General features: G+C 34.6%; 1 protein-coding gene across 2 annotated transcripts in view; it reads left to right on the plus strand.

Moving 5' to 3' along the window:
* Positions 1–21,546, plus strand: part of Alcam (activated leukocyte cell adhesion molecule) — a 194,887-nt gene that overhangs the window by 154,851 nt on the left and 18,490 nt on the right. The window contains exons 9-14 of one of the 2 annotated variants that reach the window (XM_033768159.1): positions 449–561; positions 3,823–3,958; positions 4,063–4,196; positions 6,969–7,101; positions 8,940–8,978; positions 9,282–9,399. In XM_033768159.1, the coding sequence (XP_033624050.1) occupies positions 449–561; positions 3,823–3,958; positions 4,063–4,196; positions 6,969–7,101; positions 8,940–8,978; positions 9,282–9,399 (673 nt within the window). The remainder of the gene's footprint in view (positions 1–448; positions 562–3,822; positions 3,959–4,062; positions 4,197–6,968; positions 7,102–8,939; positions 8,979–9,281; positions 9,400–21,546) is intronic. The other variant, XM_033768160.1, reaches the window with a different exon arrangement.

Here is a 21,546-nt window from a genome sequence, read left to right on the forward strand (position 1 = left end):
AAATATCAAACTACTTGTCAATTCTCTCTGAAGTAACACATATACTATCTTGTGGTTTTTCAATTTATCACCTGCCGTCCAAAAATGCATGATTTTGCAAACTTACACCTAACTCTTTTTATATTTACCTAGTCATCATCTTTCTTTATTTTCTTCCAGAAGTGATTTAAAGTTTTTCTTAAGGTGATGAAGCCCAGAGAAATATTTATATGCTCTAAAATCATCAATTAGGGTAATGCAAATATGAACTTAATTAGATTGGCCATTTATTTGTCCACAGATCTCAAACCTGGCTTGAAAAATTAGTCATTTTAGGCAAGTAAATCAGTTCTGCATTTTTCAAGTGCAGTTAGAAGGATTCTTTGCTTTCCTGTTTTCTTGTCACGAGTATTTTGAGTCTCTTACCTTCCTAAGAATTTGTATCTCAAGCAGCTTTTCTGCTTCACAGATTTGGATTTATCCTTAAAGCCAAGTGGGGAAGTGACCAAGCAGATTGGCGATACCCTACCTGTGTCGTGCACAATATCTGCTAGTAGGAATGCAACTGTGGTTTGGATGAAAGTAAGTAATATTTTTGATATGGTCCTGTTTGGATGATTTCTTTTTAGAGTTCTTTTGCATTTAATATTGTATCTAAATATGTACATTTATGGATAGCATTTCTGCTCATACTCATTCTCTCAGTATGTGTATCTCTTTACCTACTTCTCTCTCTCTCTCTCTCTGTGTCTCTCTCTTTTTCAAACAGATATATACACAAATCAAACTATGATAAAACACTAGAGTTTCTCAACAGTATGGAATCCATAATTGATCCTCTGAAACTTGATTTAGTGCATTACTTTATAAGTATATACTAAATAATGAAACACATGCATATATGCATTCACACAAACACACACTTAACATATTTTATGACTCAATAATTTTCAATATGTCTTAACTCATGTTCTCACATGAAGTTTATTATAGCCCCATTAAATATGCAGATCATTTATTATTTCCTCCAGTTATTTATAAAGAAACTGAGGCAAGAGAAATCAGAATGCTCATAAGTGTGAGAGTCGAGACTCAAGGTCAGATCTTGAATGTAAATCCTCTGGTGTTATCACACACTTTTTACTTCGCTGTTGCTATATTCCCCTTAAGTTTCTGAACGCAGGTTCTGCTGTACTAGCAAATTTGCAAGTTTGAAATCCTTTTTCATGCCAGGGCCATAGTAGTACATACCTAGGACTTTAATATTCCTAAATGAGAGCTTATATTAATCTAATAATCTGAAATAAAAATCAAGACCATGACTTGGGAGTCTAATCCCTGCTATCATTCTTAGAATGGGGCCATAGGATTAATATTTGGTGATATGTGAAAAAGTGATCACTAAAAGAAAGGGATGTAACTATAGTTCCTACACTTAAATCTTTAGCTTGTAGCAAAATATCCAGTGTATTTGTACCAGAGCATGTCATGTAATAGGAGCATTTACAAAGGAATGTACCATTTGAATGGTGGCTCACAAGAATTATCTATAGAAAATTATAAATGTATTTCTTCTTGGCCTTTTGGCTAAAATCAAGTGTAGAAAAATTAGAAATGAATTTATTGCTAGAGTTTTTTTAATGAAAATATAAATTATTTTGTATTACTTTATTGTCTACTTTCTAATCTTTTTAAGATTTTTTATTTTAATGTAATATAAGTAGACCATAAAAAAGAAAATATAAAGAGTTCTATGAAAGAATAATTTTTCATAACAAAACTAATTAGAGAATAACAATGGTAGATATGCTGTGTATTGTAATCTTAAAAGAATATATTTTCAATTGCTAATCCATCTATCAATTCATTTACTTTTTGTATAAAACATTTTAATTATTAACAAACTGTCTTGCACTTGGTATAATTTTGAATAATTTTTTCTATTTCATAGTATTAGTTATACATTTTGGTTATTAATTACACTTTAAGTTTCTCACACCAGAAAGACAATGCAATAGTTACACATGTGTTCTATTTATATCACTTTAGAGTATGGTCTGAAGCTTCATCCATTTTCCTAGAAATGTTTCAAGTTCATCCTTCTTTATGGCTGAATAGTGCTTCATTATATATTTTAAAAAGAACACCTTTATTAATCCATTCATCAGTCAATAGGCATTTCAATTGTTTTCAAGATTTCGCTATTAAAAACTGTCCTGCTATAAACATAACTGTGCATATATCACTGTGATGTGATGTTTTTAATTATTTGGGGAAGATACTCAGAAGGGGAATAGCTGGGTCAAGTGGGACCTTTAATCCTAGTTTTTTGAGGAATCTCCAAGATGATTTCTGTAGTGGTTCTACCAGTCTGTACTCCTACCAATAGTGAAGAAAGTGTTCCTTTTCCCCCCTAGCCCAGCCAGGGTTTGTTGTTGGCTGATTTCTTGATAATAGCCATTCTTCCTGGAGCAAAATGAATCTCAACATTGCTTTAATTTGCATCTCTTGAATGACCAGTTATGTTGAACCTTTTCATGTATTTATTTGTCATTTCTACTTCTTCATTTGAGAAGTATGTATTCATTTCATATGCCCATTTTTTGGACTGGGTCTTTAAATTTAGTGAGTCTTAATTTTAAAAAATTTTATATGTCCAAATACTACTCTTTTTTCTGAGGAACAATTGGCTAAAATTTTTTCCCACTCTGTGGGTTGTTTTTTCACCCTATTGGTGTTTTCATTTGATGTTCCAAAGCTTCTTATTGATTTTTTTATTTTTTATTTTTTGGTACTGGGGATCGAACTCAGGACCTTGTGCTTTCAAGGTAGGCATGGTGCCACTGAGCTAAATCCCGATCCCTCCAAAGCTTTTTAATAAGATGAGATCCCAGTTGTTGATTCTTTGTAGCATTTCCCATGTGGTTGAGGTTTTGTTCATGAAGTATTTGCTTACATCTATGTCCTTGAGCATTTATCTGATAATTCTATATCTACTAAAATTAAAATGTATCCTTAATAATGTAAATACATTGCATTATTTATATAATTTAGTCTTCACAACAATTCAGTATGGTAAAAAAAATAATAAACCTGCTTCACAAATAAAGGAACCCAAGTCTCATAATTTTATGAACATGTTCCCAATTATCAGTTCCATAGCAGAAGAATCTGAAATATAGCTCTTGTACGTTTGACACTAGAACTACAAAGGAAAAAAGAAACCTACTTTTTTTTTTTATTGAGTTTATTGGTACATTTAGGGATACAGTACAGTTACATTCATTGTTGGGATCATGTACCTTTACATGGCAAGTCTTGATTCTCATATTTTCCCCTTACCTCTGCCCTCCCTTCACCCCCTCCTCCCCTCCCCATCTACAAACACTTTATTTTCATCTTTTCATTCTCTCACATTTTTTTCTTTTCCCTTTTTTTCTTCCCCTACGTATCACACCTTCCCTACACCTTTAGCTCCTTTCCTCCCATTTCTAAATGTCAGTAATCTTATTAGAATCTTATGCATTGTTGCAGAATATTCACACCAGGGAAACTATTTGGTATTTACACATGTGGGACTTATTTATTTCACTTAGGAGTATATCTTCAATATGTACCCATTTTCCTATGAATGAATCTATTCTCTCGATCTTTATGGCTGAGTAATATTCCATTTTATAGAAAAACCACAACTTCTACTTTAAAAGCATCTGAAACTTGAGAAAATAATTGCTTGTGTTTTCATTAGATTTAGGAGACTAGTTTTAGGCTTAGTTATTATATAATAAATGTGCTGATGTTAAATATGTGCTCTGTGCAATCATTTACTTTTTATTTAATCAGGACAACATCAGGCTTCGATCAAGCCCATCATTTTCTAGTCTTCATTATCAGGATGCTGGAAACTACGTTTGTGAAACTGCTCTGCAAGAGGTTGAAGGACTAAAGAAAAGAGAGTCATTAACTCTTATTGTAGAAGGTAGTAAATACTTCGGCACCGATTCAAATTTTTCTTTAAAAATTTGATATCTGTTCTCTCTGATGATTTTAATTCACTGCCATACTTTAATTGTGACATTTTAGGAAAACCTCAAATCAAAATGACAAAGAAAACTGATCCCAGTGGACTGTCTAAAACAATAATCTGCCATGTGGAAGGTTTCCCAAAGCCAGCTATACAATGGACAATTACTGGCAGTGGAAGCGTCATAAACCAAGCAAGTATTTATCTTCTTGTTATGTGCTGCACTTGGTCCATTGTGGAATTTTATTTAGATACCTACAATGTAGGCTTTTTTGCTACCACATGAAATTTGCAGTCCACTCTGTGAGACAGCTTTTGCTAACTTCTTAATTTTATGAAGGAAGAATATGGCTCAAAGAAATTTTAAATCTCAAGGCCACCGAGAATAGAGGAAACTTTATGTTGTAGTCAGAATCTGTTTTTGAAAGAATTCACATTGGGAGTTTCTTCATAGGCTAAGTAATTCCTGAAACTTGGATGACTATAAAGCTAAGCTATATACTTTTCTGCTTTATAAACTTACACATCTGAGTAGAAGTAGCCTCCGTTACATTGCTTATTTATGTACATTAAGGGAGTTTTCCACTTAAAATTGAGGTTAATGACAAACAGAGCTCCAGTTTGAAACATATGGTATGATTTGCCCATATTGCCATTGCGCCATTTTGCCAGAGAGAGGGCCAGAATAAAGCAAGGAATATATTGCATCTACGTTGTGGCCTTCTGGACAAGAGAGCACAAATCTTTGTACCATTTGTAAGATATTTTAGCTATAGTAAAGGCCTAAGAACTTATGAACACTACTGGTAATTTTCTCTTAATACTGCCTATAACCCTCCCCCCTAAAAATAAAATAAAATCTGACCTATTACTCTGGGATGTGAATTCAGAAATATAATCCCATTAAATTGCCAATCTCCTTGGATTACCACCCTACTAGTTAATTCCATTGTGTCTACAATAATATGTGTGCCTCCTCATTTTAGAAAACCATTTATGACTCTTTAAGAGTATCCAGATACAATTCAATTATTTGAATCTCCTGTCCTGCTTCCTTCCCAGATTTAAATCCAGTTAAAATTTGAGAAGACCGGTATAAAGCAAACCACTGCAAATTAATTTTAAAGTAAAAATCTCCACTTTTCTTCTGTCCTGGGAGTTTGTTCAGCTTATGTGATATAACAGTGCAGAGAAAGGTAGATTTTGGTGTTTACATATATAGTTGCCTGAGTACCGGTGTGGAAAGGCCCAAAAGGAGTGGTCACACTTGAAGCAAATAAGTTGGGATTTGGTTAAGTGTAACAGATACACACAAGAGAGACCATGCCAGAGCATGGAGGGCAGAGAGGCAAGTGATCTCATAAGCTTATGGAAATGCAGTTTTCTTGATCCACTATAAAGGCCTCAATTTCTGACAATGTTCAGATCTGTTTTTTAACATCAAATACTAAAAGGGCAGAAATATTTCTTTTCTCCTCTGTTCTTTTTGCTCTCTAGTTCAATCAAGTGATAAGCACAACTAGGTACTGGTAATGCTGGCATAGAAAATTGAAAAATAAGCACCAAATAAATATCTGATGAAAGAATATAAATACTTAAAAAGCCATTCTAGAAATGAGCAAACACATTTTCTAGAGATTAAAGTCACAGAAACACTTAGTGAGAAAGTCTATTAGAAATCCTAGTGAGAAGTGGTAAAATATCAGGTAAATTTAAGAGGATAAAAATAACAATGCCATTCTTCATCTCAGGAAGGATTGATTCTGGCCCACTAGATGGTATGTTATGTTTCCTGCTCTAGGACTGTGATGATCTATCCATAACCTTTTTATTTGTTCCCTCTTCAAATATATGATGAATGTAGTATTTTATAAGTACAAGGTGTCTCTATGCCTCCTCTGCCCATGGGGAATAAAATATATCCCAGCCCTATAAGATTACTGACATTGAGAAATGGGAAGAAAGAAGCTCAAGGTATAGGGAAGGTGGGATGGGTAGGGGAAGGGTAATAAGGGAAAAGAAAAAAATGTGATACAATGAAAAGATGGAAATAAAGTGTTTGTAGATGGGGAGGGGAGGAGGGGGTGAAGGGAGGGCAGGGACAAGGGGAAAAAATGAGAACCAAGACTTGTCATGTAAAGGTACAAGATCCCAACAATGAATGTAACTGTACTGTATCCCTAAAATGTACCAATAAACTCAATTAAAGCTGAAAAAATATATATAGCCCAGCCCTGTCCTCAAGGGCAGTTCAGTTAAAAAGAGGGCAAACAGTGAACAAAATTGGACATAATATGAAAAAAATGAGCAAAACCAGAGTGCAAGTGCACCCTTCCTTCAATCTTGTTGGGTTTAAGAATCAAATCCTGGGGATGAGAGTAAAGTGAATAGTTTCTTACATTAGAAGGAATTCGATGCAATGATTGCTCTCATTCACAGCTCACAAAAGTAAAATGCATTCAACAGTCCATTTTTAGTTAAATTCTATCGAGTTTGCACAGAATAATTTATGGGGAAACTTTTATTTATGATGAACACATTTTACATTCATATGCTTTATAATGTTTGAAGATAAGGGAATTGATGTTTGTGGTAAAGACCAGTGACCATATCCACAAACAATTAAATTTAAAAGCTCTTTGAATGAACACTGATAATTAGATAATAACTATTTTAATTATAACTATTTTAAAAACAAATGTCATCTTGTCTAAACTGTGCATCCACTAAAAAAAAGTGATTGATTATTATCATTGAAATAGAAGCATCAACAGATACCTCCCTGTGACTTCACTAATGTGTTTCTTACCTTGGTAGGTATCAGTGTGAGTAGTCTCGATCCATTTCTTACGTGGACACCGGAAAACACTGCAGAGCATCACACACCTGTCCTCCTCACCCACAACGCTCTTTTTCTGGCTTGTAAAATAATGTTCCATTCTAAACTTTCCTCCTTTCTTTCCAGACAGAGGAATCTCCTTACATCAATGGCAGGTATTATAGTAAAATTATCATTTCCCCTGAAGAGAATGTTACCTTAACTTGCACAGCAGAAAACCAGCTGGAGAGAACAGTAAACTCCTTGAATGTCTCTGCTAGTGAGTATTTCATTTCTGGCATTAAAAAAGTAAGAAAATATGAAGTTAGTCTTCATTAGTTTAAAATCTTCAATTCCATCTTCCTGTACTACATTATGGTAAGTTTTATTTATTTATTTTGCATTTGGTATCATCACCATAGATTTTTTTCTTTTTTTCCTGGTTTTCATTCTTATAATATTCTTGTCTTGACAGTTAAATCATTTCATGTTTTGAGACAAAGAGACTTTCTCCTATACAGGAATATTTCCCAAGAGCAATAGAAAATAAGAAATAAATTATTCTTATTTAACCCATGTTTTTGTTTAGAGTAGAAATCATTAAAAAATTATCTTTGAATTTTTTGTAAAAGTTTTAAATTTGGCAAAACTTTAGTTGTCAATTATTTACCATTCCAATTCTTTGTGGTATTTATCCTTGTCTTATACAGAAATACTACAAGCTTAATGTCATTCAGTAAATTAATAACAAAACTAACATTAGAATTCATAAAATCTAGTTTTCAAAATTTCTTTTTTCATGTCATTTTTGAGTCATGGCCCAAATCAGATAAGCAGAATTATCTCAGGGAAAATGGAAAAACATGTCAGTGCTGAAATCAGGATAATACATGTATAATAATGTTAGGTTTTTCTTGAAACGCTTAGGCCATAATATGAAATTGTCCTCCATCTTCTGTTCTGTTGTTATTCCCATCATATGACAACTTTAACTGAGGACTGGCCTACAGTGAATTCATTTTGGGATAGGATGTTAACTGACCTGCCCCATTTTTATTCTTTGGAACCCTGCATGTGACATTAACAGATGATGGATGTAACAGCTAGGAATTAGTGGGAGCCAGCAGAAAATAATTGCATACAGATAATGGTCCCTAATAGATTATGACTTGAATTTAAAGGCCTGAGGGATGGAAAGGAGACAAAACAAATTCAACTCTAAGACAGGAACATTGACTTCTCAGAAATTTGACAAGCATTGATTTGAAAGGGATCCTGTCCTTTCTTCCTGAACACAAGTCACTTTTTTTTGGTCTAACCCATCAAATGAGCTGCTTCAGTTTTCTGTACCATCAAGTAGTTTCCTTGATCAACACTTACACAATTATTTCCAAATTCAGTGAGCACATCCTGTGATTCCTTAGTATGTATTAGGAGGACCCTTCATTTTACCAGTCATCAGAGACAGTTCTGATGCAGGCCCATACATTCTGGGGAATAATTTTATGGCTGGATATTATAGTCGGATGAGAATGCATAGCAAGAACAGTGATTCTTAAATTAGGCTGAAAGCATGACACTATCAGAATTATCTGAAAGGCTTTTGCAAAAATCACCTACAGTATGTGCTTCTTTATTTCCAGCGCATGCCAAGTTTTGACTTCCGTCCCCACCCCACTTTGAAAACATCTCTGGTGGTCAAGACTTCCTTGACACTAGAGGATAAAAATTAATTCTCCTGCATGGGGACAGTAAAATTTGAGAAAAGTAGAAATGCAGCATCGTAGACTTCCTTTTTGCCAAATTATTCCTCCTAAGAACTATGAGAAGGTGGTAGATAGTGGATAATTAATATGATTTCAGATTAGTACTACAGCCTGTGAGTTGTGAAAATTTCCCTGGTAGATTAATAGCTTTGCATTTTAACTACTCTCCTTTCCTTAAGACTAATTTCTTTATAGGGAAGTTCATTATCTATTAAGTGTGATTTTTTTTTGTCCTTAGCTGTAGAATAGACATTTTATCTGACTGTTATAACATCATACTATAATGGTAAAGGTGACTTTCATATATCAACATATTTTGTTTTTAATTTCATATTAACATTTTTCATTTCAGTAAGTATTCCAGAACACGATGAGGCAGACGAGATAAGTGGTAGGTACTATGCTGCCCACTTCTTTCCTTGACTATTAGCTCAGAATTTGTATGTTAGCTCAAAAGTGTCACCATATAAGTAAATTTTTAGCAGTCCACAATTTTGGCTTGATTTAAAATACAAAATGAGACAAGATAGCAAGAATGTCAAAATCTTATCCTTTAAAATCACAAGTTTGCATGTTAATCATAATAGTGAGCCATAGTCATTTTTAATATGAAGTAACAACTAGACTATCTTTTAAAAAACCAACTTAGCACTGTCTGAATTGCTTGGATTTTTCTTTTCTTTCTATGTTGTAGATGAAAACAGAGAGAAGGTGAATGACCAGGCAAAGCTAATTGTGGGAATTGTTGTCGGTCTCCTCCTCGCTGCCCTTGTTGCTGGAGTTGTGTACTGGCTGTACATGAAGAAATCAAAGTAAGTTGTGGAAGAAAGATCATTGCTCATTGACTTTCACTGGGAGAAAAATACAAGAGCTATTATGCGTACTTCAGCATGCATGTCGTTTCTATAAAGTCCCCGAAATCAGGCTGGACATATTTGTCTCAGTTCCCAGGGACTACGTTGCCAACATGAGGGATACAGCCTGAGTATGAGTTTACATGCGCTCCCTTGTTTTTGTTAGTGAATATTTTGAACTCAGTTATTTATTTCTTCAGTGCTTGGGAAGATTTTTTTTTTAAACATACACTGCCTTAAGGTCAACTGTTGTAAATATTTTGGTGAGGATTTATTCAAAGAAGCGAAGATATCTCTTAAAGACTACCAGGTGTCTGCAGTGACAGGTCTGGTCAGTAATGAAATTATCGATGAAGTGGGGGATCTTGTTTGGATCCCTGTATTCTAGTTAGTTGGCTTTATTCCATGTAAGAATCTAATCCAGAGAGAAAATGTTATTGTTTTCACTTTAGTTTTTAAAACTTAATTAAACAATTTAAGATTCCTTTAAAATATGCTAGATGTTAGATTAAAATTATTAGAAATACAAAATATTACACATACTCTAAACCACAAAAATTATCTAACAGCTTGTAATGAAAGTCCAACAAACCAATCATGATTTTAGCATTCACATGGGTTGTATTCTTTCTGTCCAGATTCTGATGTGTTTGGACAGGGGTGAATTTCTAGCATTCGTAAATTTTAAAAGTTCTATTGGTTATTGTGTGGCATTCTCCTGGGTTTTAAACATGGGTTTTAAAACCCCTTTCTTATAAATGAAGTAATTAATTTCTACTGTTGGATATACACAGGTCATATTAACTTTGGCCATAAGTTCATATTATTACGGCTGCTACATAGAGAAAGCAAAACAAGGCTCAAATCAGTTTCGGTGAAGCAATATTTGAATGGAATGACCACCTAAGGGAGGAATAGCTCAGAATTTAAATCACATGACAACAGAAACATTCATTGAGCTCTTTTGTTCTCATAGCACATCTACAAAGTATATACTATAATTTTCATCTATGAAGTATATACCATCATACATTACATTTTAAAAATCTAAGATAGAGAATAGTGAAATGACATTCTTAAAGTTATACAGACTGTAAGAAAAACATTTTTACTAATTTAAGAGGATGGTGCAATCCTCGTGCTTAATTACCAGACCTCACTTTTTCTCACAGTACTTTACTTTCCTTCCTTTTACTATAAGGTGAAAAAAAAATAAGTTTTCTGTCAAGTGATGAATAGGGTGTCCATTCCCACAAGGGGGCACAGTCACATTTGACCTCAGCGCTTCACTCTGCAGTGTTCACCAGTTCTCAGCAACACTTGATGGGATCTCAAGAATCAGGCATAAGCTGTGTGTGCATCTAAGGAAAGATAAGCACTTATTATAAGGAAATGCCTCACACGATTACGGAGGCAGGAAAGTCTCAAGGTCTTCGGCAATTGTGATGTGTGGTTCCAGACTATATCCATAGTGTAAGTTGCATCTGAAATGCAGCAGCACAGAGACTGAAGAAGTACCAGTGTCTCAGTCAGGGTATATAGACTAGAAAAACAAATAAATAGAAAAGTCTCCAGAGCAAGTGGTGAGGCAAGAAACGTTCTCTTTTTCTTTCCAAGCCTTTTTATCTTATCTAGACTATCAATTGATGCAATGAGCCCATATATGGGTACCATATATTCCAATCAAGTGGACATAAAATTAACCATTATACCTGGTAACAAATATATTCTTGTTCTCAGTGAGTATTTTACCTGCAAATATAGCATATATGATTTTATTCTTGGTGCCTGTTGAAAATTTAGATGACTTCCTCCAGTGATGACAAATCTTTTAGAGCTTGCAATGATACAGTTAGCCCACAGCAGCACACGTGCCATAGGATTGCTACTATTGGCCTGTGTAAGTGAAAGCAAATCCAAATAGTTGCATAGAGAAATTGTAGCCATATAGAAAGTCTTCCTCTATGTATACAGATCCTTTGAATCTTATCCTCATTTTATAACACATAATAAGCCACATATCTAACCACTTGGACTCTAGGATATTTTCATTTTACTAGAATTTGTAATACACTGCAAAATAATTTAGTTTCTTAAAAAATTAGAAATAAAATGTCACTGTGTACTGAAAAATCAGCTAAAAAATGCTGTGGTCTTCTATGTTATAGACAAATGAATGTTAAATTTAGAGCACCTTCAGCATCTTAATCATAATATCCAAATGGCTAATATCTCATCATTTGTCCTTTTATGAATAAAGTAAGTATGTTCGTGTATGTTTGTATGTGCACGTGTGTGTTACTTCATTAGTCAGTGTCATATGGTGATGCAAATTGTAATTATGGGTAAGTAAACAGTGGCCACTTACCTTCATAGAGTCCTTAGGTTAAGGCTTCAAGAATTTCCATTCAGGTGTCTCATGAAATGCAACTTTTACCATCTGGCATGAGCACTAATCTAAATAACTGTCACTGAATTGAAAAGCTCATCAGATTTGAAAATGTGAACATTATTGGTGATCACAGTAATAAATTGCAGTTCTCATCACAAGCTCCAAAGTGTTTTCACTAAGAATGTGTAGAATGCTTCACTTTTGCTTTGTGCTTTGCACTCCTGATTAGTTCTTCTTTTTGTATGCTCTCTCAAATAAACTGTCATTTTTTCAGTATGAGTTAATGTTCTTAACCCTTTAAGCCACTCTGCTAGAGTAAGTACAGATCCATAGTATGAGTTTTCATGATATGGATTTCTAAGGCTGTGTTATTATGGAATAGCTAGCAAAGCAGGGAAATTCTAGCAACATCTAGGCAAAGTTCTTCACTTTGGTAATTTAAAAAGATAGTAAAGAGAAATGCAAAACAATTTTTTTATTCCTAAGTATTATTTTAAAATGTATTTGTTAATACATCTAGTGGCACTCAGCTAGAGTATAGCTCTACATATTTTTTGTATCTGTTTCAAATATGGAGAACTACAGCAAGAAATATTTAGCAATTGTGTTCTTTTCTCACTGCCATAAGGTACATTCCTGCCTTTTTCTGCTTTAACCTATATAAATTCTCAAAGTTTTTCTTTAAGCTAGAGTTAGTTTTAGTAGTGATAATATATACTAATTATTTCCCATGTCTGTTGGGTGTTAACTGGCAGCGTTGAGCAGAATATATAAATTGGCTGAGTTCACTCCACACTAGGTAGTTAACAGGTAGATGGGAGTTAGAGAATAAGAGATTACTCAATGATTTTTATGGTTTTATTTTCTTTCTATTTCTCTCCATTCAGTCCTCTAGGCATCATTTTCAATTCTTTGGAAGATAAATGTTACTATTTGAGATCCAAATCCTCCCTTACTTATCTTATTGTATAATAAGAGCTAATGAAAATTTAAGAGTTGAAGATAAAGGAAAAGTGCAAAGGCAGCATGATAGAGCCATGAACTTCTTCAGTGAATCAAAACCATAATTTCCAGGTTGATTACACTGAAGAGACACTTGTCTCATATTTATTTTTGCTGAACTGGAGGAGACATAAACTGGACATTTGTGATCTGAAAACACTCATTGTGTGAACATTGGAAACTTACCAAGAGATTCACCCTCATAACTTTACAACAGAATATTGGTTCTGTGAAGATTATTATGTAAATTGAAGAAAATTCAGAAATTTAAAAATCACAAGCATCCTACAAGAATTTTGCTTTACATAATACTGTATTATTCCAGGGCCGGGGATTTAGCTCAGCGGTTCAGTGGCCTGCCTTGCAAGCGCAAGGACCTGAGTTCTATCCCCGGTACCAAAAAACAAACAAACAAACAAAAACTGTATTATTCCAGTACTCTTCCAGGAAAAAACAAACAAACAAACAAAAACATTAACAGATAGTCTTGAATTAGCTGACGAGCTAACAAGGATTTCCTACAACACTGAAACCTCAAGAAACTGGTATATTCAGCCTTTCTAGAACCCTTCTTATCAGTGTGTCTTGATATATGGAACAGGATCTTGCAAGAAAGTTAATTTTATTTGAAGTTTATCTTTGAGTCAATATTCTAAAATCAAAAGTCCTCATGAAGGGGGAGGGACTCCCCACTAAATAAATTGGAAAGATATTTCTGGAAGACCGTGTATAGCACATTTTTATGACTTCCTCATTTACGACTACATGAGCATCATTTTTTTCTTTCATTTTTCTTGTGTTTTTTTACTGAAATTCTCAGCAGTTTAATGAGGCACATGTCATTAACCTCATTTTATGGCTTCTATGTATCAGAGGGATTAACCTGCCCAAAATATCATTAGTATTTTATCCAAATCTTACATTTTCAAATGTATTTTTGCTGTCAAAATTAAAATTTCAGCTCTGACTTTGATTACTTGCTGGCACTTAATATAATGTTATAGTTCTAGGAAGGCTTATGATGATAGGTCCAGGGTTGATATAGTCTCTCCACTTGTATTAAAGCAGGCTAATCCATGAAGTTTTAGCTTCTTTCTTTTTCTGTATGCAAAGCCTGGCAGGCAGCCAGGAGAAGAAAGAAAAGAAAATGATCCATTATTCTATGAAATCATAAATAATAGACTAGAGAGGGAAATAGGATAATGTGCAAATGCCAGATTCCTTCAAATTAATTAGTCACTGGCCACTCAAAGAGGAGAATCATCCACGGTCCTTGCTGATCCTACTGCATGTGACCCAAGAGGTTTCAGAGAAAGAAAAAGTTTTTAATCAAAAGACAATGTTTTTGGTTTTTAAAAAACTATTTTTATATACTATTTCGAAGATAAAGGAAGAAAAGTTTTGTTTCCTCCCCTGATGCCCTGAACTAGGCTATTGTCTGCCCTAGCATTGTGTATCTTTTTGTTTTATTTTGTTTTGTTTTGTTTTTCATTTGTTTTTTGAAACAGGTCTCACTATGTAGTCCAGGCTGTCCTTGAACTCACTATGTAACCCCGGCAGCCTTGAACTTGCTGCAGTCTTCCTCCTTGGTTTCCCAAAGGCTGGTATTACAGGTGTGCGCCACCATACCTGTTTACCTGGCATTATACATCTTAAGGCAACACCCATGATATTTATATGCAAGGTGTTTGCATGCATATTCAGTATGGTTACATTTATTTTGATCATTCAATCTTTTACCTAATGAATAAATCTTTTACCTCATACTCACTATTAGCTACGATAGAGAAGCTATTCTCTATGGAGATATTTCTTATTTTGATATGACATTTCATTGTGGAGACTGAGACATTCTAAGGCTATAAAAAACTAAAAGTTGTAACAATAAAGCCAACTAGTTATTCTCCATTTCTATCTTCAAAATAAGAAATTGTTGACAGTTGCCAGCAAGGATTAGAGCTGCCTTCCCCACTTCTAGCTTTTAAATTGGGCCCAAGAGAACATTAATTTTGCTAACAGCTGAACCAGAGAGAAGGAAAAAAAAAAAAAACTTGAACATGACCAGTTACCTGCATGGGTGTCAATGGCCACCTTGCTGGAAATAGTAACTCCACACTTCAAGGTCCTGCTCCTGAATACTCACAATCCTGGTGGCCTTGTGTGGTATGAATAGGGAATACCATAAATATGCAGTCAGCCCTGTAACTAGAAAAAGGTAAGGATTCCTCAGACTCTCTTAACAGAGTTTTTAGTTCATTATCCACATGCCTGCTTTAGAAAAGCTAAAATCATGAGCTCTAATATATGCAAATTATTTTAAGTAGATTTTTTGTTTTCCAAATATAAAGTTCTACTGTAATATTTTGACCTATTTTTTAAAACATACCTCCTAAGATTGTGATATACTGTTTGTGCCTACCATTCCTACCACCTCTCACATTTCCTACATCTTCCATCCCCCTAGTAAATATTTGTTAAAGGCATTCTTAAATAGGACACCTGTAAATACCCAATGGTTTCTCTGGTATGAAAAACTAAAAGTGTAAATAAGGATCAAAATGCATAATTGATATTGTGTAATAGGAAGAACATGTCTAAAGGAGTAGGGGAAGTAGGAGGGGTAGGGGAAAGGAAAAGGGAAAAGAAAAAATATGAGAAATGAAAAAACACGAAAACAAAGTAAATAGGGAAGGGTAGAGGGGGGTGAAGGGAGGGCAGGGGAATGGGGAAAAAATAAGAACCAAGATACATCATGTAAGCTACAAGATCTCAATGATGAATGTAACTGTATTGCATACCTAAAATGTACCGATAATTTTAATGGAAAAAAATAAAATAAAAAAATAAAGGCATTCTTCCTGAGTTCCATCAGAGGAGTCCCTTACTTTTAACCCAAAAGAGCTAATAATAAGAGTATAATATTCGGAGTATTTCATGAAAAAAGTTTTTCAATCTTCTGAGAAGTTATTTGAAAGCAAGTTAGAACTTTAAAAGCACTGCATTTATGTAAATAACACAGAACAAGGAATTGAAACACGATTTAAATTCATGCTGCTGCTTGGTAGTTATAAGGTAAGATCAAAACATGTGATGAATATTTAAAATATTTTAAATGTATTACAGTATAAGACACACTGCCATTAATATCCCCTAAAATATTCCCCATCCCTTGCAATACAATTATCCCATTTTTCCTGCCACTTTCTGAAGTAGTTCTGGAAGTTTGCTTTTGTGAGTGTCTTTAGTTGCACTCTCCTGCCTGCCTCAGTGTCCAGAATTAATTTAAAATGTGTAACTTTCATGGTTATTTTGACTTCAGGGAAAATCCAAAAGTTGCACAGTATCAAGTCCAATGAATAAAGTGGATAAAGGCACAGTAATGTTTTTACAAACCTGCATATCCACGGATAGGCACTTAGTAGCAACATTCACTGTATTTTTAATCAAGGCTTTTAAAGATTAACCCTCCAAAATGTGAAACTAGGGGCAGGAAGAGCCAGAGAGGGGTTCACAGTGGGTATTTGAAAATGAAAATGTGTGTCATATACATATACGAATCTGCCAAAATGTTAATCTGTTTAACCAATTTAAAAAAAAATTTTTAAAGAAAACTCTGAAAGTGGACTTTCAGAACTACTTCAGAAAGTAGCAGTAAGGATAAATAAGTGTGTTCAAAGTGAGGTGGAGTATTTTGCAATAGATTAATGGCTGTGTGTATATTACTGTAATTATTTTTTACATTTAAATGTCATTGGCTATTTTGATCACCCCACACATGAGGCCTTGGGCAGCAGACTCCAGACTTCAGTTTAGTGAGTCCCTGTATCCTACTCAGTGCTTTCACATATTCTGTCGCATCTATCCTAGCACCAGCCCTGTGGGTAGGTCCTGCCATTTGCCATATTCATAGGGGAAGTGGAGAGGAGGGACCTCGCCAAGGTCTTGCAGCTCACACCTGAAACAGGAGATTCAAACCCATACCTACTGATCTCAAGGTGAAAACCCCTGTCTCTACTTCACACATTAGAGCAATGACTGTGAGCCTTTTAGAGCTTTCAGTGATGCACACAGCCCACTGCAGCACGAGTGCCGCAGGCTCAGCATCACTTGACTAGAGCATCACCAATAGGGCTTCTTTCCACATTAACTTATAATCCTGTGATTCAAATTTTCACTGATAATTTAAAGTTACTAAGAAGAGGCACTGCTGACAAAAATTTAAGATAAGTAGCCATCATAATCTATATTTAACCCATTTATAAATGCTTTTTAATATGCCTTTGTTCTTAGCATCAATTTGGCTGAAAATCACTTTACTAAAGGGAATGATTTAAATAAAATGTCTCTAGCAGTTGGTTAACTTCTAAGCTATATGATCCCTTTGAATCTCTAAAATTTTCCACAATCAAAAATCACTGGATAACATTATATTTATATTTAACCACATCAGTCTCAAAAAAAAAAAAAAGACAAAAATGTCCAGGGTAGGGCTGAAGATTTAGCTTGGTGGTGCTGCCGCCAGCCTGGCAAGCACAAGGTCCCATGTTTGATCCCCGGTACCAAAAAATAAGAATCCAGAATAATTTTTAAATATTTTCCTTTGCTATACAAAGAGGACTCTTCATAACTAAAATGGCAAAATTCAGGATGGAATAGTAAAAACATATACTCTCAGTCAGTGAATACCCATTCCTCCCCACCCCACCAACAGTGAATGTTTCTATTTAGTGCATCTCACAGTGGTTAGCTGCTTAACACATTTGTATAGCTGTGTGACTCTGCACAAAAACTGAAGCCAGATGGCTAGAGTTGGAATCTTGCCTTCGGTACTTACGAGCTGTGTGACCACAGGCAAGTTTATTAGTAGTCACATGGAAAATGGAGATGTTACAAGGATAAAATTTTTTAATATCCATAAAGCCCTTACCACAGTCTGACACAGTCTGAAGCATCTGAGTATTAGTGAACTACTTTAAAGAGTGGTATTAAGAAAAGGAAGATGTTTACTTTTCACACTTAATCACAAATTATTGTACTGTTCCCTTTCATTTTATATACTTTAAAATAAAAATAATCAAATTGAAAATACCTGTAAATACAAATTAATTCTATAAATGCATTCCACGTTTCATATTACACTTAGCAACCTTTATTTAACAGTTCCAAACTGAGCAGTCATCATCTCAACCTGACTTTAGCTGTATACATATGCTGAAAGTTGTGATTTATCCTGAGAACCACAACTTTCCCGGGGGAATTCTAATCACTCACTTTAATCAGTACCACATTCTTCTGTTTTGAATAGTATTATGAAATCACATCAGTTACTTTCAGTATCTACAATTGTATCCACCTACAAAGTAAACAGATGGGAAATGAAAAATAGTGTCCTATTTCTCCCTGCATCTTCTGCCTGGTTCTTTCAACTCAATATTTTTTTCAGCTTTAATTGAGTTTATTGGTACATTTTAGAGATACAGCACAGTTACATTCATTGTTCGGATCTTGTACCTCTACATGACAAGTCTTGATTCTCATTTTTTCCCCTTACCCCTGCCCTCCCTTCAACCCTCCTCCCCTCTCCATCTACAAGCACTTTATTTCCATCTTGTCTTTATCTCACATTTTTTTCTTTTCCCTTATTTCCCTTCCCCTATCCATCCCACCTTCCCTACAACTTTAGCCCCTTTGTTCCCATTTCACAATTTCAGTAATCTTATTAGGATCTTATGTATTATTTCAGTTTATTCACACCAGAGAAACTATTCGGGATTTACACGTGTGACTTATTTATTTCACTTAGGAGTTTATCCTCAATTTGTATCCATTTTCCTATGAATGAATCAATTTTTCTCATTCTTTATGGCTGAGTAACATTCCATTTTATAGAAAAACCACATCTTCTTTATCCAGAATCCAACTGATGGGCAAATGGGCTGCTTCCAAGTTGTATTACAAATGGTGCTGCTATAAAAATGGGTGTGCATATAACACTGTGATATGATTCTTTTAGTTCCTTTGGAAAGATACTCAGCAGAGGGATGGCTGGGTCAAATGGAACCTCCAGTCCAAGCTCTTTGAGGTATCTCCATATTGATTTCCATAGTGGTTGCACCACTCTGCACTTCCACTAACAATGGAGAAGGGTTCCTTTCTCCCCACAACCCCACCGACATTTGTTATTGTGTGATTTCTTGATAGCAGCCATTCATTGTGGGGTGAGGTGGAATCTCAGTGTTGTTTTCATCTGCATCTCTCGAATGACCAGTGATGTCGAACATTTTTCATATATTTACCTGCTGCTTTTACTTCTTTGTCTGATAAATGTCTGTTCACTTCAGATGCCCATTTTTGAATCAGGTCTTTATATTTGGTGGGGCGAATTGTTTTGGGTTCTTTAAATATTCTAGATAATAGTCCTTTCTCTAAGGAGCAACGGGTAAAATTTTTTTCCCACATTGTAGGTTGTCTCTTAGTTCTGCTGATGGTTTCTTTGGCAGTACAGAAGCTTTTTAATAAGATGAGATCCCAGTTGTTGATTCTTTCTGCTAGTTCCTGTGCTACTGAGGATTTGTTCATAAAGTCTTTTCCTATACCAATGTCTTCCAGAGTTCTGCCTAACTTACCTTCCAGCAAGTTTAATGTTTCTGTTTTAATAATTAGGTCTTTAATCCACTTGGATTTTAATTTAGTGCATGGTGAAAGATAAGGGTCCATTTTTAATCTGTGGCAGGTTGAAATCCAGTTTTTCCAACACCATTTATTAAAGAGGCAATCTTTCCTCCACTGAGGATGGTCAGCTCCTTTGTCAAAGATGAGATACCTGAGTATATCTGGATTTGTTTTTGTGTCTTCCAATCTGTTTCACTGATCCTCAGGCCTGTTTCTTTGCCAGTACCATGCTGTTTTCATCACAGTGGCTTTGTAGTATAGTTTCAAATTGGAAATTGTTATACCCGGTGCCATGTGTCTGTTGCCTAGGATGGCTTTTGTTATTCTAGGTCTCTTAGGGTTCCAAATGAATTTTTGGATTCTTTTTTCTAGTTCTGTGAAATATAGTGTTGGAATTTCAATTGGCATTGCATTGAATCTGTATAGCAGTTTTGTAAGTATAACCATTTTCACTATGTGGATTTTTCCTACCCAGGAGCAGGGTATATCTTTCCATTTTTTTATATCCTCTTCAATTTCTTTTTTCAAAGTTCTATAGTTTTCATTGTAGAGATCTTTACTTCTTTTGTTAGATTGATTCCTAGATACTTCATTTTTTTGGATGCTATTATGAAAGGAATTTTTTCCCTTATTTCTCTCTCAGTGAGCCTGTTATTTGTGTATAAGAAGGCTACTGATTTTTGGGTGTTCACCTTGTATCCAGATACTCTAGTGAATCTGTCAATTAGTCTAGAAGTCTTTTGGTGGAGTTTTTTGGTTCTTCAATGTAAAGTATCTTATCATCAGCAAATAATGACAGTTTAACTTCTTCCTTTCCTATCTTTATTGCTTTTATTTCTTTCTCTTGTCTAATTGCTGTGGCTAATGTTTCCAGAACTATATTGAAGAGAAGTGGTGATAGTGGGCATCCTTGTCTTGTTCCTGATTTTAACGTGAACATTTTCAGTTTTTGGACATTTAATATGATGTTGGCTGTTGGTTTTTCATAGACAGCCTTTATTAAGTTGAGGTATAGACCATCTATTCCAATTTTTTGCAGGGCTTTTTATCATGAATGCATGTTGAATTTTATCAAATGCTTTTTCTGCATCTATTGAGAGGCTCATATGGTTTTTGTCCTTGATTTTGTCAATATAATGTATTAAATTTATTGACTTAAATATGTTGAACCACCCTTGCATCAGTGGAATAAATCTGACTTGGTCAGGATATATGATCTTCTTGATAATCCTCTGTATTCTGTTTGCTAGTATCTTATTAAGGATTTTTGAATCTATATTCATTAGGAGATTGGCCTGTACTTCTCTTTTTTAGTTGCATCTTTCCCTGGTTTGGGAATCAAACTGATACTCGCCTCCAGAAATGAATTTGGAAGTATAGCTTCCCTTTCAATTTCATTGACAAGTTTGAAGAGTAATGGCAGTAGTTCTTCTCTAAATGTCTTGTAAAATTCAGCAGTCAATCCATCAGGGCCTGTACTTTTCTTTGTTGGTAAATATTTAATTACATTTTCAATTTCACTGACTGTAATTGGAGTGTTCAAAATGTTTTTATCTTCTTTGTTCAACTTTGGTAATTCATAAGTATCTAGAAATATGTCCATTTCTTCTGTGTTTTATTGGAGTACAGGTTCTCAAAGTAGGTATTAATGATCCTCTGAATTTCTTTTGGATCTGTTGTGACTTCGCCTTTTTCATACCTGATTACATGGATCTGAGCCTTTTCTTTCCTTTTCTTGATAAGATTAGCTAAGGGGTTGTCAATTTTATTTATGCTTTCAAAAAACCAGCTCTTTGTTTCATTTATTTTTTTGTATCATTTTCTTAGTTTCCATTGCACCAGTTTCTACTTGGATTTTTGTAATTTCCTCTTTTGTTCAAGCTTTGGGTTTTTCCTTGCTCTTGTTTTTCTAGGAGTCTAAGATTCAACATTAGGTTGTTTATTTGAGCCCACTCTGTTTTCCTAGTGTGGGCATTCAATGTTATGAATTTTCCCCGTAGAACTGCTTTCATTGTGTCCCATAGATTCCTGTATGTTGT

The sequence above is a fragment of the Fukomys damarensis genome, unplaced genomic scaffold (genome assembly GCF_012274545.1).
Source record: "Fukomys damarensis isolate Sample0158 unplaced genomic scaffold, DMR_v1.0_HiC HiC_scaffold_24, whole genome shotgun sequence".
Taxonomy (NCBI): domain Eukaryota; kingdom Metazoa; phylum Chordata; class Mammalia; order Rodentia; family Bathyergidae; genus Fukomys; species Fukomys damarensis.